The following is a 13,671-nucleotide window of genomic DNA, read 5'->3' as shown; positions in this document are numbered from 1 at the left end:
TCTGCCCCTTTCCAAGACTCAGGCACAGAACCTCCCTCGAGGATAGCATTAAGGAGGCCAGAAATCAACACCCCCCATTCGCCCGGGTAGGCTCGGAGAAGGTCCCCTGGCAGGCCATCTGGACCAGCTGCTTTTAATGGTGTTATAGATTTAATCAAATTCGTGACCTCCCGTGCGGAAAAGAGGTCGATGCCTCTGTCCACGGGTGAGGGGGGGAGGAAAAAAGGGTCGTTAAGTGTGCCTTCTACGGCAGAATAAAGAGCCTTAAAGTGGTTAGACCACGCCTGGGCAGTGATAGTACAGGTCCTCAAGGTGTCATCTGGACGGTTTCTGCTACCAACCAGGTCCCAAAACCCTTGGCGTCTCTCCCTCGACTGGCAAACAGGAGGTCCTGCCAAAAGCTATCCTCCCATTCCTTTTTGGCATTTTTTAAACAGTGTGAGTAAAGCCTTCTGGCCTCCCTAGTCCTAGTTTGGGATTTGGATTTAACCGCTTCGACAAGCAATGTCTTTGCTTCCCTACACTCATGATTAAACCAGCCCTGTCTGGCCCGGGGCCGTAGTTTCTTCCCGTTGGCGCTGGCTGGGACAATAAATTGGTTGCTTAGCGCCTGAGTTAGATTACAAAACCTGTCGGACACCCCCACCACCCCACCCTCAAGAGAATAAGATTTATCTAGGGCTGCAGCTAAAAGCTGCGTTATGGAGGATGTTGTCTCGACTGAGAGCGACAGCCTTGCCCACTTTAGCCGTCGTCCACAGTTAGAGACAGATGACAGGTCCGAGACGGTGGCACATTGGGTTCCATTCCCAATACCTTCTAACCACCAAGGAGTCATGGCGAGAGAGAGCAGATTGTGATCGCTCTCGACAGAGGGTATGATCTCCATGTCTTTGACCGAGCTCCATAGGTTGACGTCAAGCAAAATATAATCGATTCTTGACGTATGACTGGGCCTATTATATGTATGTGCTCCCTTTTTGTCCGAAATGGTCCTACCGTTAAGGGCCCTAAGGTCAAACTCCATTGATAGAGAATTTACCTGGAGCACCACTTCCGTCCATCTTCTAATAGGGCTGATCTCTAAAGCCGGTATCCCCCTCCTGTAATCAGCATCCTCTTGATCTTGAGTAACATCTGAGCCAAGAGGCTCAAATGTACAATTAAAATCACCCGCTACCAGGGTACAGGACTTGAAGGGAGAGGATCGAAGCAGGCCCTCAAGGCGGGATATAGTAGGGGATTCTCTACCCCCCTTGGTGCCTCGTGCATAGATGTTATAGATGTTTAGAATAACATGGCCCTTGGGGGATTTTATGGTGATATTAAGGAGATCCGGGCACTTTGTGTCATGCTCCTCCACCCTACAATTAAGTGAGGAGGCTACCCAAACAAGGAGGCCTCCCGAGGGACGACCCTTACCAGTCTCTGAGTGTACAGCTGGTATATAATGGGATGAATATCCTGCCTTATGCGGGGGCTCCCTACTCCAGGTTTCCCGGAACAGACATATGGAGTACTCTTCCACAAGTGCGTTCCAATCGGGCAGGGCCAGTTTCCTGTCCAGACCAGCCACATTCCAACTGAGAACCCTAACAAGTGGGTCCGTCACAGCCGCAATGCTACTGGGCTCGACAGGGCCCTCCATAACTGTCTCTCCCAGGGGAGGACAGACAATGGCAGGCTCAATTTGGACCCTCGCCACCCCTGGTTCCCCTGTATCGCCTGGGGCGACCTGCTCCCCTGGGATAGGCAGTGTGTCGTTTCGTGCTACAGATCTGGAGTACTTGATGTTAGATGTTCCGTCCACTCTGCTATTTCTTCCCCTATTAGTATTCGGGTGAACAAGGGTTTGTCAGTATCCCCACCCTAAGTCTTGCCAACCACCCGGAGGATTACAAATCGGACCAGTGATATGGTTATAGTGCTGTAGCAGTGGAGCTGATGTAATAATCCCTGGCCACGAAAAACTTGAGGGGCGATTTTGCTCATTAAACAGACTAGTCGAAACACTGGTAGGACGTGGGTAAAAGAAAGTAAGGTCAACAATGCCAATTCCTCCATTACTTGTGCCCCAACCCTGTCTTGTTAACCAACCTACCACCCTTGGGTCTTGAAAGTTAACCACAATGCAGTCCCCCCTAGGCTTTTGGTGGTAGAGCCTAACCAATCTATTCTCCTTACCCCCAATATGAGACCATCAACTTCCCCTGGTAGGGGCCGATTCACCCTTAGCCAGTGCATAACTTTATTTTTGAGCATCTGGAAGGTTTCTCTCTGTCCCGGTAGAAGAGGTGGGACATTTATAAGGACTACTACAAAGGGGAAGGAATCTGGGGTGAGGTTCATGGGGGGTTTCTTATGAGGTGGCTTTGTAGGTGGTGGTACGGGCGGTCTGGGAGCAATAGGAGCAGGGCGGGGTGTAGATTTATTTACTAAAGGCTGGTTACTAGTTAATGGGGCAGATGGTAAAGCAGTGCCCATTCTGGTACACTCGTCACCCCCTGCTTCTACGGTGACCAAAGGGTTTAAACTAGGCAGCGGTTTTTGCGCCGCAATCTGAGCTGAGGCTACAATGTTGGAGGGGTTTTTAACAAGTCCCCGTGGTGCTAGGTCGGGAGGCTTAAGTGGTCTCTTTACAACCGCACTAACTTTCTTTGATGGCATTGGTGAGTTAGTTTGTTGCCTTTGTCCATTGTCTTGTGATACACCTTGGGTGTTATTCTGACACTTACTACTTTCGTCCAGCCTTGCCTGAGCTTTTATCAATGCCTTTGTTGAAAAAAAGTTATCTAATGTTACCTGCTCAAAATGGTCTAGGCGGTCAGAGAGCTTACTAATTCGTTCCTCTAGTGGGAACAAAATTGACCGTAACAACCTTTCTAAGTCAGGAAACAGATTGCTTGGAGGTGGCGGTTTATCTGCCATTGCCAAACCAGTGTCTGAAAGATTAATAGTATTAAGATCTGGGCTGTCTAATATCACAACATCCCCCTCTTGTGTAGTTTCCCTGCTACGGCTTACTTCGGTGACAGCCTTACTGGGACACGTACTTTTGTTTACTTTTCTAAGTTTGTGTGGGGGTTTCGCTGGGTAACATTTCCTAGATACAGTATTCCTTTTTCTTTTTGATCCTGATTTAAGATGGGCCAAAGAAACCTGAGCACATGATTCCGCTGTACAAGTTATAGAATCAGTGTGGCTCACACAAGATGGAATCGGTTCGCCCACAGTACCCAGGTTCTCCTCATTAGTAATAGCATCATGAACTGATTCAGCTACAACAGGCAAGTTTAGTGATGACAAGGGTGTTACCAATGCAGGATAGATTTGTACTGAGCGCTTATCTATAGGATTTTTAAGGAGTTCAATGGATAATCTCCGCTCAGCACGCCTCTCTGCAAGCGATATTTCTTTGTCAATAGTCTGGTTTGGGCGGTTAAAAAATTTATCTAAAGGACCAATAACTGCTGTCCCAGCCTCGCCCGATGGAGTCATCAAAGCGGTACTACTTGGGAATTCCGGCATTCCTTAAAGTTACCAGCCCTTTTACAAAACTTACTGGTGCATGGTATATGGCACAGTAATGTACTAAAGATTATAATGCCCGTTTGGAATCAAAGTCAGAGGGGTGGCCCAGCCCGGCCTCCTCCGGCCCCGGATGGCCACAGACGGTCCCGCCCTTGTCCCAGGCTTCTCCCGGTCACTCCCGCGCAGCGGGGCTACTCAAAGCAACTAATAGGTCTATGGGTGAAGGGGGAGGGGCAGGCGGGGAGAGCAGCCCAGGTGCAGATGATCCGGCCGCCTGCGCTTCTGGGCAACGTAGTCCCTGGCCGGCGCTAGCACTCTGCTCGCAGCCCCGCTTGACCCTCAGCAGCCCCCAGGAGCAACAGGCAGGGGTCCAGGGAGGTGAATTAACAGCCCCGCGAAGCGGGTTCCGCAAGGAGTAGAGATAAATACACAGGAGCCATACAGTTAAGCGTCCAGAGTCCTCACAAGAGCAGCCACAGCAAAGCGTCCTCAATATATTTATTGCTTTTGGAGCCATGTGTCCCAGAAGTACTGACTCAGTGCTCAATCTTTTCTTCATAATACAGAAAATAGGGCTGTCTTACCTTCACGTAAGGTATGAGTAACTCAATCTATCTACACACACTTTGTACCAAGTAAAGTTCTTTTCACTAACAGGCACATACTACTTGTTCTGATCACAACTCTGAGCCATGTCCTGAAGAAGACCGTTGGCAATAGTGCTAAGGGTTTAAACGGAACTTGTCAACTAACCCCTACTGGAGAGCCTGGGTCTAAACCATAAGCAAATCTGGAGAGAAAACTAAATGACTTTGTATATTATAATGTTTGGCCCCCAAGAAGCATGCCACACGGCCTAGGGGAGTAGGGCATTTCTACCCTACTTTCTTATATGTATTTTCTACATTTTTAAAGACAGCGGACGGAGTTTCCAAGTAGTAAAATGGCTGCCACTACATCTTTGTTGATGTGGTGGCACCCAATCAGTTCATTTCTTTTGATCTGGCAGATCTGCAAATCCACTGCAGTGTGAAATGGACACATTTTTAGAACTCGAATTTCTCAAAAACTAGGGAGCCAATTAAACCTGAATCAGAAAAGGTATGTTTTATGAATCATGATCTAGCTTTCTGCAAAATTTGGTGTGATTCCGTTTACCAGTTTATACGGTATCACTGTTCATTTGGTGATGTCCTGCAGCGAACACAAAATGCCGCTGCAAGGATACTCACTGGCACCCCCCGTAGAGTTTCAGCCAAACCTGCCCTTAAGACACTGCATTGGTTGCCGATACGCGAAAGGGTCAAATTCAAGTCCCTTTGTACCACCCATAGAGCTATGCAAAACCAAGGACCCCCAATGCTGAAATCCTTGCTCTACCCATACACCCCGAACAGACCCTTACGGTCAGCGCATGGCAACCTGGCCAAGGTCCACCGAACTAAAAGAGCTCGTACTGGTGGACGCCGTTTCTCGGTGGTCGCCGCAACCCTCTGGAACTCTCTCCCAATCCAACTCCGGTCTGAACCTAATCATATGAAATTCCGAAAACTTCTCAAAACTCACCTTTTCCCACAATAACCTTTTCTCTTCCCCTCAGCCTCTACCCTCAGTAGTTGGTCTACAATCACAGCGCTGGGACGCTTCCGGGCAGCCATGCGCTATACAAATCCCAAATTCATTCATTCATTCATTCAAGTGCGCGCAACTAATTTCATTTTATTTATTTTTAGGTTTACTTACTTGTAGTCAGCCATAATCCATAGTTTACTACCCCCTACCCTGTGGCTCCTCCTCATCACATCACCGCCCAGCAGCACTCCCATGTCCGACCTCTACTGGACTTGGCTGTTATGGCATTCATCACATTATAAAACCAATTCATACTCTTTATTTTGACGGCCTCATACTGTTTTGTATTAGTACCATATATCAAATTGTATTTAATGCCTCGAAAAACAATGGGCCAAATTCACAAAGGTAAACTAAGATAAAAGTCTAAGTTTACGACTTTCGGTATTCACAAAGGGCATTCACGAGTTGTAAAGTTAGACTTTTGTCTCAGTTAAACTTACGTTTTGGTCTTAAGTTTTCACTTTTTGGTCTCAGTTAAACGTACGACCAAAACATAAGTTTACCTGAGACAAATGTCTAACTTTACTACTCGTAAATGCTGTTTGGGAATACAGAAAGTTGTAAAGTTAGACTTTCGTCTTAGTTTACCTTTGTGAATCGAAGCCTCTATGTTTCCCAATTCACCACCAATAAACAAAAATACATTCAAAATTGCCAAATGTTATGAACAAACTGTATATGACATATGAATGTACTCCCTGCAAATCAAAGCGCAGATTCCATTGACATTACTAATATTATACTATACTAATATGCTATGAATGTTGCTGTGTTCTGTTTTGCTGATGTTGTGACATCACAAGGTACAGGCCTAGACAAACAAACCCTTTTGCCTTTTAGTCGTGAGCTGCATGACACCTCAGGAGTTGACCAATGGAGTGTACAAGTATCAGACGTCACCTGACGTCAGCACGTACGGAGCGGTGATTAAATACGAGTGTAATGAGCCGTACTACAGGATGGTGGCCCGGACTGGAGACGGTAAGTGAGTGTAGGACACAGATATATCTTGTGAACTCTGGACATGTAGTGCCCAGAAGAATAACGGCATTGAAGAAAGTTTTCTGAAAGCCCGATTGGCTAATAAGATTCTTGACTGCAACTTAAAGTTGGCATAATACTATACATTTTTTTAATTCAAAGGGTCAAACAAGAACTGGTGTCATCACCAGCACGTTATTATAAACAGCATTATTGTAGCTCTAATCTCAGTCCTCTCTGTTAACCCTCTAGTAAAATCAGCGACCGCTCCTCCATTAAGGCGGAGGAGTGTTGACCCACTACTGTCTGAGCAGTGCAAAAAGGAAAAATAATATGATAATAACACAATATTAATTTTTTATTTTTGGGTACTGCACCAGTTTAGGGCATGCTGGGTTGTCGTCAGCAGGCGGAGGAGTGGTGGGCACCATAAGTGCGCATCACAGTTTGGCCAGGTGTCTTAGGACGGCCAAACCGTCATGCGCACTTAGTATTTTCCTGGCTGTGTTGCACAGCCAGATAGAGAGCAGGCTCCCAGGTATTGTCTGAGCGGCCAGGCGGTTCAGACCAATCATGACAGCATCGTCGTGATTGGCTTAGGGGAGTCTGGGAGCTGCCAGGAGTCAGGAACGGAAGAGGACAAATGAAGGCAGGGTAGTGATTTTTTAAATGGTATTTTTCTGCCCCTATGCACCCACCCCCACTGCGCGGCCCGTTTTTATTAGCGGCAGCAACTACCGAGTAAGGTTGGGACCTAGTATGAAATGACAACACTGGATTACACCAACTAAAGGTGTTTTTCTCTTCCTGGTCTTTGTCATCAGTGAATTGGATTGTATTTTTGTTGAGGGTTCTATTCAGATGAGAAGGGAAGAGCCCAAAGTTCTTCTCCTAAACAGCTGACGGAAGCTTTATTCTGTTCCAATAGTAATTAAAATTATCTCATTTCATGGTCGGTCATGTCAATAAAAAATCACTTTTTCTGATTGCTATGAACATCAGTAAGTAGCACATGATCCATCAAATCTGTATTGATGACAAGGCTCAGTGACCTCTTCTGCCTTCAGCTCTTTGTTAATGTGACACCCGAGGTGTCCGCGTACGCCCCTAACTGGTTTTGCAGACCAGAAGTTCATCAATTATCTTGTTTCCAGAGACTATCTGCAATCTCTAACGTGAGGAGCCAGTGGACTTGTTTTTGGTGGTGGATGTTGAGTGGACCACTGTGCACACAGGATAGAGTACAATCCTCATTTAGGGCCCATGTTGAAATGCTGATGGTTTCAGTTTGGCCTTGGTAAAGTTGTGAATGGTTTTAGCCATGTCTTTGCTGTGCAGCCGGTTAATTTTCAGGTATGCACTGCAGCTGTAGCATAGATGTACAGTGGATGCAGTTAGCTAAAGTGTGGCTCTCATACCCTATTGTATATCCTAGATTCCAACTAGGATTTCCTCCCTCTCCCTCTAATATTTGTTTGAGCAACCCATGCACATATTAAAGTATTTTGAAATAATTTTCCATGTTTAGGCAGCCATCTTGCTCAACATCTGCTAGAAACCCATTCGCTGACTTTTATTGGACATTTTAAGCAAACCAATAAAAAATGTGTCAAAAAGCTTTAAAAAAAGACACAATTCTGCAAACATGCCACCAATTAAATAGGGTTGTGGTGCTTGGTTTTCTCTTTGATAATCAATGTTTTTGCTGCTTCTTCTTGGGCTGACCTAATACAGCCTCTGCACTCCTTAAATCAAAGACACATTGCACTGTTTACTCAAATGAAAAGCACTTCCTGGATTGAAAATCTCTGTCCATTTCACCAGTGCCACCTGTTTCTTGATTTATGACAGATATAGTGAGGATGGGTCTAAACGGGGTAGGGTGATTGCATCCACAGGTGGGTTGCAATGTGACTCCTCCCCTTTCTAAGGCAGCTGTGTAAGTTCACCTCCTGTATGCCCTTCTAAGACCCTATCCCGCCTCTGTTGTATTATATTGGGACACCAGTGGCCACCCCTTGATCCGGTTGGGGCGGTGTGGGTGTGGGGGGTGGGTCTCCAGAAGTGACCCTTAGACAAACATTAACTGGTTTTCCCTTGCAAATGCTTCAATGCAAACTTCCACTTTACTATCAATTTGCAATGCACACTGGAAAAAAACACATACAGGAATTTCTTCCCTTCCTGGCTACATCTCATTTAAGGGATAGAAATTTGTAAATACCGCTAGAAAATAAAGGTAAAAAGGGAATTCATCATAGAGTAACTCCAGTGGCATTTTTACATTTTATTTATTGATCTTTATAGTGAAGTAGAAAACTTGCACACCCCACACTTTAATTAGGTACAGTGTTTCACATCCATTTTGAGTTTTTTTTTAGGCCAAAGCACAGTACTTTGAATTATTGAGAATTTATCAAGTCCTCTTCAAGTCCAACCAAAGAACCATTTATATCCCTCAAATTTTTTTATGCTGCAGCAAAACATTTTGAGATGAAGATTCAAAAGATCTGTGAAGGGATGCTAAAACATTCATATTCCACAAACTGAAGAAGGAACCTCTACAGGGGACCTTGTGACTTGCCCCCGTGGTCTTCCTTTAATGCCCCTGAATTGGAGGAGGTCAAAACTTTGTATAATAAAGCCAAATATTGTTTTTTACAGTCTTGCCACATTGCAAAGTTACTAATGATAAGAGAAATTACCTATCCTTGGTAACCATTTCTATTCTAGAGGAATGGAAGAAAGGGAGTGTAAAGCTTCCACAAAAGAAGGACAATTTGGACAGCCGCAATGTAGAACCTATTGCCCGATTACCTTATTAGAATTTCTAGGCAAAATTACTGAAGAAGTTATGAGGAAACAGCCAACTGCCAAAAAGAAAGTAAGATATTACAACCATGGCAACTAGGCTTTAAAGTTGGCAGAGACACAGAAGTTACCCTTGCTCCAAGGAAATGGGATCTATTATCGATCAAGAAGATTCTACTGCTCTGCTGTTTATCAGGCTGTCAGTCAAAACTTTCGATACAGTCGCCCCATGACATTTTACGAACAAGTGTGGTAAAAAGTAGAAAGTCCTGTAATGGCTGATTTTTTTTCTTACGAGCTGTACTCAAGTGGTGGCTGGGCCTCCCTATCAGTCGCAAGTGCAACACATTTTTTGTCGGGTCCCTCAATGCTGTTTCCTTTTGCCTATGTTTTTTAACATATATTTATTCAAACACTGATTACCCAAATCAAATCCCCTGCTTGTTCTGCCTTGTCCTAGACCAACAACACCCAAATAATCCTCGGATTAGATCATGATTTACTGGTGTTTACAATGCAACTACCAAGATGTCTTCTAGCAGTTCAACACAAGCCATAGCAAACATCCTATGTTAAATGCAAGCAAGACAGAGCTAATGCTGGCTGTTAAGATTGGTAACAGATCTATGGCCAGCTGATGTAGGCATTATGTCTGTCCCTGCCTGGTCAGCATAATCCCTGTGAGTCTTTTTGGATCCTCTATTATTTGTGGTGCTGCAGATTAAGGGTGTGAACTCTTCCTGTTTCTACCTATTTATACATTCAGAACAGGAACCAATGGTTTCTATCCCAATGCATATGGGTACGCTGTCTCCTCTTGCATCTTACCTAACCTTAATTATTGCCGGCTGCTGTAGGTGGTCTTCTTGAGTGCCCTTTTCTCAACTACAACGAGTTCAGAATCACACTGTTTGAGGAAGTGTCTAGACCATCAAGAATTCCGGAAGCAGCTCAAGACCTCTATTTTCCTCACCTACTAACTGACTGGAGTCACTCCGCTACCCTCAAGTTCCGCTGAAGCGCAGAGATACCCCTTCGGGGGTCGATTCTAGCTCTAGACAAACAAATAAATAAATAAACTGGTCCCAGGCCTGAGGAAAGGGATCTCAGTGCTGCAGCTCAGAATACCTTGCACTGGCTCAGTTTAAAAAAGAGGATGACATTTAAGTTTACATGCCGACATGCATAGAGTCTTTTATGACATGGATCCTCTCCCCTACTAGCTTGCTTCTGCGAGCACAGCTGAACATGGAGCGGACACTTTCAAAACCTGTTCCTCTTTTTTAATCCCACAATCCAATGATCAAGGGCTGGACATAGGTTGCTTGCTGTCTGTGGTCAAAAGCTTTGTAATGCATTGACAGCAGTCTGAACGATATCTTATGTCATTCTAGTTTCAGGGAAGCTCTCAAAACTTTCCTATTCTGGTAAATGAGAAGGACAGTGTTCCCATTTTTAGCGGCAACCCACTTCACTATTTATGGAAGTCTTCTTCTTCCTCTTCTTCTTCTTCCTTTCCTCTTCTTCTTCTTCTTCTTCTTCTTCTTCTTCTTCTTCTTCTTCTTCTTCTTCTTCTTCTTCTTCTTCTTCTTCTTCTTCTTCTTCTTCTTCATCTTCTTCTTCTCCTCTTCCTCCTCTTCCTCCTCTTCCTCCTTTTCCTCCTCTTCCTCCTCTTCCTCCTCCTCCGTCACCTCCAATTCCTCCTCTTCCTCCTCTTCCTCCTCCTCCGTCACCTCCAATTCCTCCTCCGCCTTCTCCTCCTCTTCTTCTTCCTGTTCGTCTTCTCCTTCCTGCTCATCTTCTTCTTCCTGTTCATCTTCTCCTTCCTGCTCGTCTTTTTCCTCGTCTTCTTCTTCCTGTTCGTCTTCTCCTTCCTGCTCTTCTTCTTCCTCCTCTTCTTCCTGCTCGTCTTCTTCTTCCTGCTCGTCTTCTTCTTCCTGCTCGTCTTCTTCTTCCTGCTCGTCTTCTTCCTCCTCCTCTTCTTCCTCTTCCATACACTAACTCACACAAGCAAGGGTTGATTTGGAGGCAAATATCCATTGACTAACAGAAGATTGTTCCCCTCCAGCCAGGAGTGCCTTAATTCACAGTCAATCTCAGATACCCGAGGGCCAAAACACAGATAGATGATCATGGAATCACAGAGGGCATGAGCTAATAAAGACAAGTGTGCATGGGCACACAGACTTGTGTTCGCTGGCTCAGTGATAAGGGTGCAGGCATTGAGTTTTAGGGCCAGACAGTTGTGCACTGCATTACAGGAAGGATTAGAGGAGTTCACAGAGTAAGGCTGATACAACCTCATATTGTGGATACTTTTACTTTCAGAATATCATTTGCTCAGGTGCTTAAATCAGATTGGACTCAGGCATCTGTGTGTCTGTCCATGTATCTGCAGAATATCTAACATTCATCTATCACTGGTCTGTTCTCCTTTCCACAGGCCAATATACGTGCACCGCAGAGGGTCGCTGGAAGGACCACCTTGGCTCTGAGGGCATCCCGCAGTGTCTACCAGGTGAGTGTTGACTTAAGATGAGGGGATATTAGTTAACACCGAGTATTGATGCTGCCAGGACCTGGAATTAAATCCCCGCAGCCATTAGGATCCTTGCCTTTTACCTTTGTTGTAGTGTTTCTGGGCCCATTTTGAAACTTTGATTTCTCCTTGTATATACCACTCTCTTTCTTGGTCCTCCGATGGACCTTGTTCTGTGCCAAGAGGGGTAGGATATAAGGAGTTTCAACAGTAATCCACTGAGGACCAGGAATTTATGGCTGTACTACACACTTGAAATCAGACTTATTTGTATTACTATCAGAACCCCCCAAACAGGCTGGGGTGGAGGGGGCAGGCATTACCTGAAGTTAGAAAGAGCCAGGAGTGGCAAAGACCAAACCGTCAAGGGAAACAAGAGGTCAAGTAGTCTCCATTGTGATGATGATTGTAAATACTTGAATGTGTTGTGTAGGAATGTCAGGAAAGAGATAGACAGAGAGGCACATAGAGACAAAAAGAGTGAGATTGAGACAGAGTGGGAGATAAAGACAAAGCAAAGAGAAAGGAGGAGATGATGAAATGTTTTGCATTCTTGAGTTGTGTTCTTTTCACCTCCCTGAATCCTGTCTGGTTGATGAGAGAAGGAAGATTTACTGGAACAGACTGGAAAGGAGCTGGGAAAGATAATGTGTTCCTTCTTCTTTTATAGTGTGTGGGAACCCGAAGCACCCTGTGGAGCACACCGGGAGAATTATTGGCGGGGACAAAGCAAGGGCTGGAAATTTTCCTTGGCAGGTGTATCTGACCACACCAGCCGTAGGTGCTGGTGCATTGATCAGCGACCGCTGGATTCTCACCGCTGCTCAACTGCTAGTCTTCAAAGAGGACGGTAATACAGAGAAGAAAGTGAGCGATGTGGCTGATGTGAACGTCTTCATGGGCGATATTAATAGGCACACGCAGATTGAACTGGCCCCGTACCCTGTACAAAGCATATTCTTTCACCCCAATTTTATCCGTGTCGACCACAACTTTGATAATGACATTGCCCTGATCAAGCTGAGCGAAAGTGTGCCCATGAGTGCTGACATCATGCCCATCTGCCTGCCCTGGAAGAACAGCAGCCAGGCTGTTAATGAAGATGGCCACTTGGGCTATGTCAGTGGATTTGGTGTCACTGAGAACTACACAATAAGTAGCCACCTAAGATACGCCAGACTTCTGGTAGCTAGCAATGACGAGTGCAAGGATTTCCTCAAGGGGAAGAACGTAGGCGGTGAACCCCCGGTGTTCTCTGACAACATGTTCTGTGCAGGCCTCCGACCGGATGGGAGGAGGAGGAATAAGGACTCATGCCAGGGTGACAGCGGAGGAGCCTTCACGGTCTGGGACCAGGAAGCAAAACGCTGGGTCGCCACGGGAATTGTATCCTGGGGGATCAGTTGCGGCCATGGCTATGGCTTCTACACCAAGGTTAACAACTACAGGCAGTGGATGGAGGAGGTGATGAAGGGGGAACCTCCAGTCCTCTGAATCCACTGACTGAGTTGTATACAACCCCAGGGCAAATAAAGGTATTCTGCATTAGCCCACTCCACCCAGTTTCCAGCCACTTCAGATTCCATATTTGGAATAGAAGCTATGCCAGCATTGCCTGAGTCTTTCCCAAAGCAAGAAATCCTCCCAACTTCCTCAGTCCCTGCTTCTGCTAACAAATCAGATATTAATTTTAAAAAAGGGGGAAGCCTCAGCAATTGTGCTAAATCCTTGCAGCCAGGTAATAACTTACTTTGTAGTTCTGCACCGCCAGATTCCTCATTCCTGCTGCTAGGGAAGCATTTAAGCAAAGGTTTATTGGTGCTTGACATTCTTTTGTGTTGAGTGTCCTTGCCTCTAAAGTTAACATGACAATTGCTGTTGCAACAATAAAAAACAAATGCTGAAATAAGAGGTTTGCTGTCACTCATGTATCCACCAGCAGTTAACGTTGACTTCTTCTCTAGGTCTTGGCTGTGGATCAGCCAATCTCAGCAAGCTGTCAATGGTTTTTCGCCAGACTTTGCTGTGATGTCACAGACTCTGCAACAAGGTTAAAAAATGCATTGAGCTATGCTTGTCCTAGGTAAATAGGTGCAGAAGACCAGCTTCTGATAAGGTAAGAGATGGCACTGGTGAATTATAAGTTATTAGATCATTGGAATGTTGGGAGCGCC

At 45.4% G+C, this 13,671-nt stretch overlaps 1 protein-coding gene across 1 annotated transcript in view; it reads left to right on the top strand.

The window, feature by feature from the left end:
- LOC144766615 (complement C1r subcomponent-like) overlaps nucleotides 1-13,406 on the top strand; it is a 50,525-nt gene extending 37,119 nt beyond the window's left edge. The window contains exons 5-7 of the mRNA XM_078650400.1: nucleotides 6,007-6,147; nucleotides 11,402-11,476; nucleotides 12,168-13,406. Of these exons, the coding sequence (XP_078506526.1) occupies nucleotides 6,007-6,147; nucleotides 11,402-11,476; nucleotides 12,168-12,991 (1,040 nt within the window). The 3' untranslated portion in view covers nucleotides 12,992-13,406. The remainder of the gene's footprint in view (nucleotides 1-6,006; nucleotides 6,148-11,401; nucleotides 11,477-12,167) is intronic.
- Nucleotides 13,407-13,671: the final 265 nt, after the last annotated feature.

The sequence above is a fragment of the Lissotriton helveticus genome, chromosome 7 (genome assembly GCF_964261635.1).
Source record: "Lissotriton helveticus chromosome 7, aLisHel1.1, whole genome shotgun sequence".
NCBI classification, from domain to species: Eukaryota; Metazoa; Chordata; class Amphibia; order Caudata; family Salamandridae; genus Lissotriton; species Lissotriton helveticus.
This window is presented reverse-complemented; position numbering and strand designations above follow the sequence as displayed.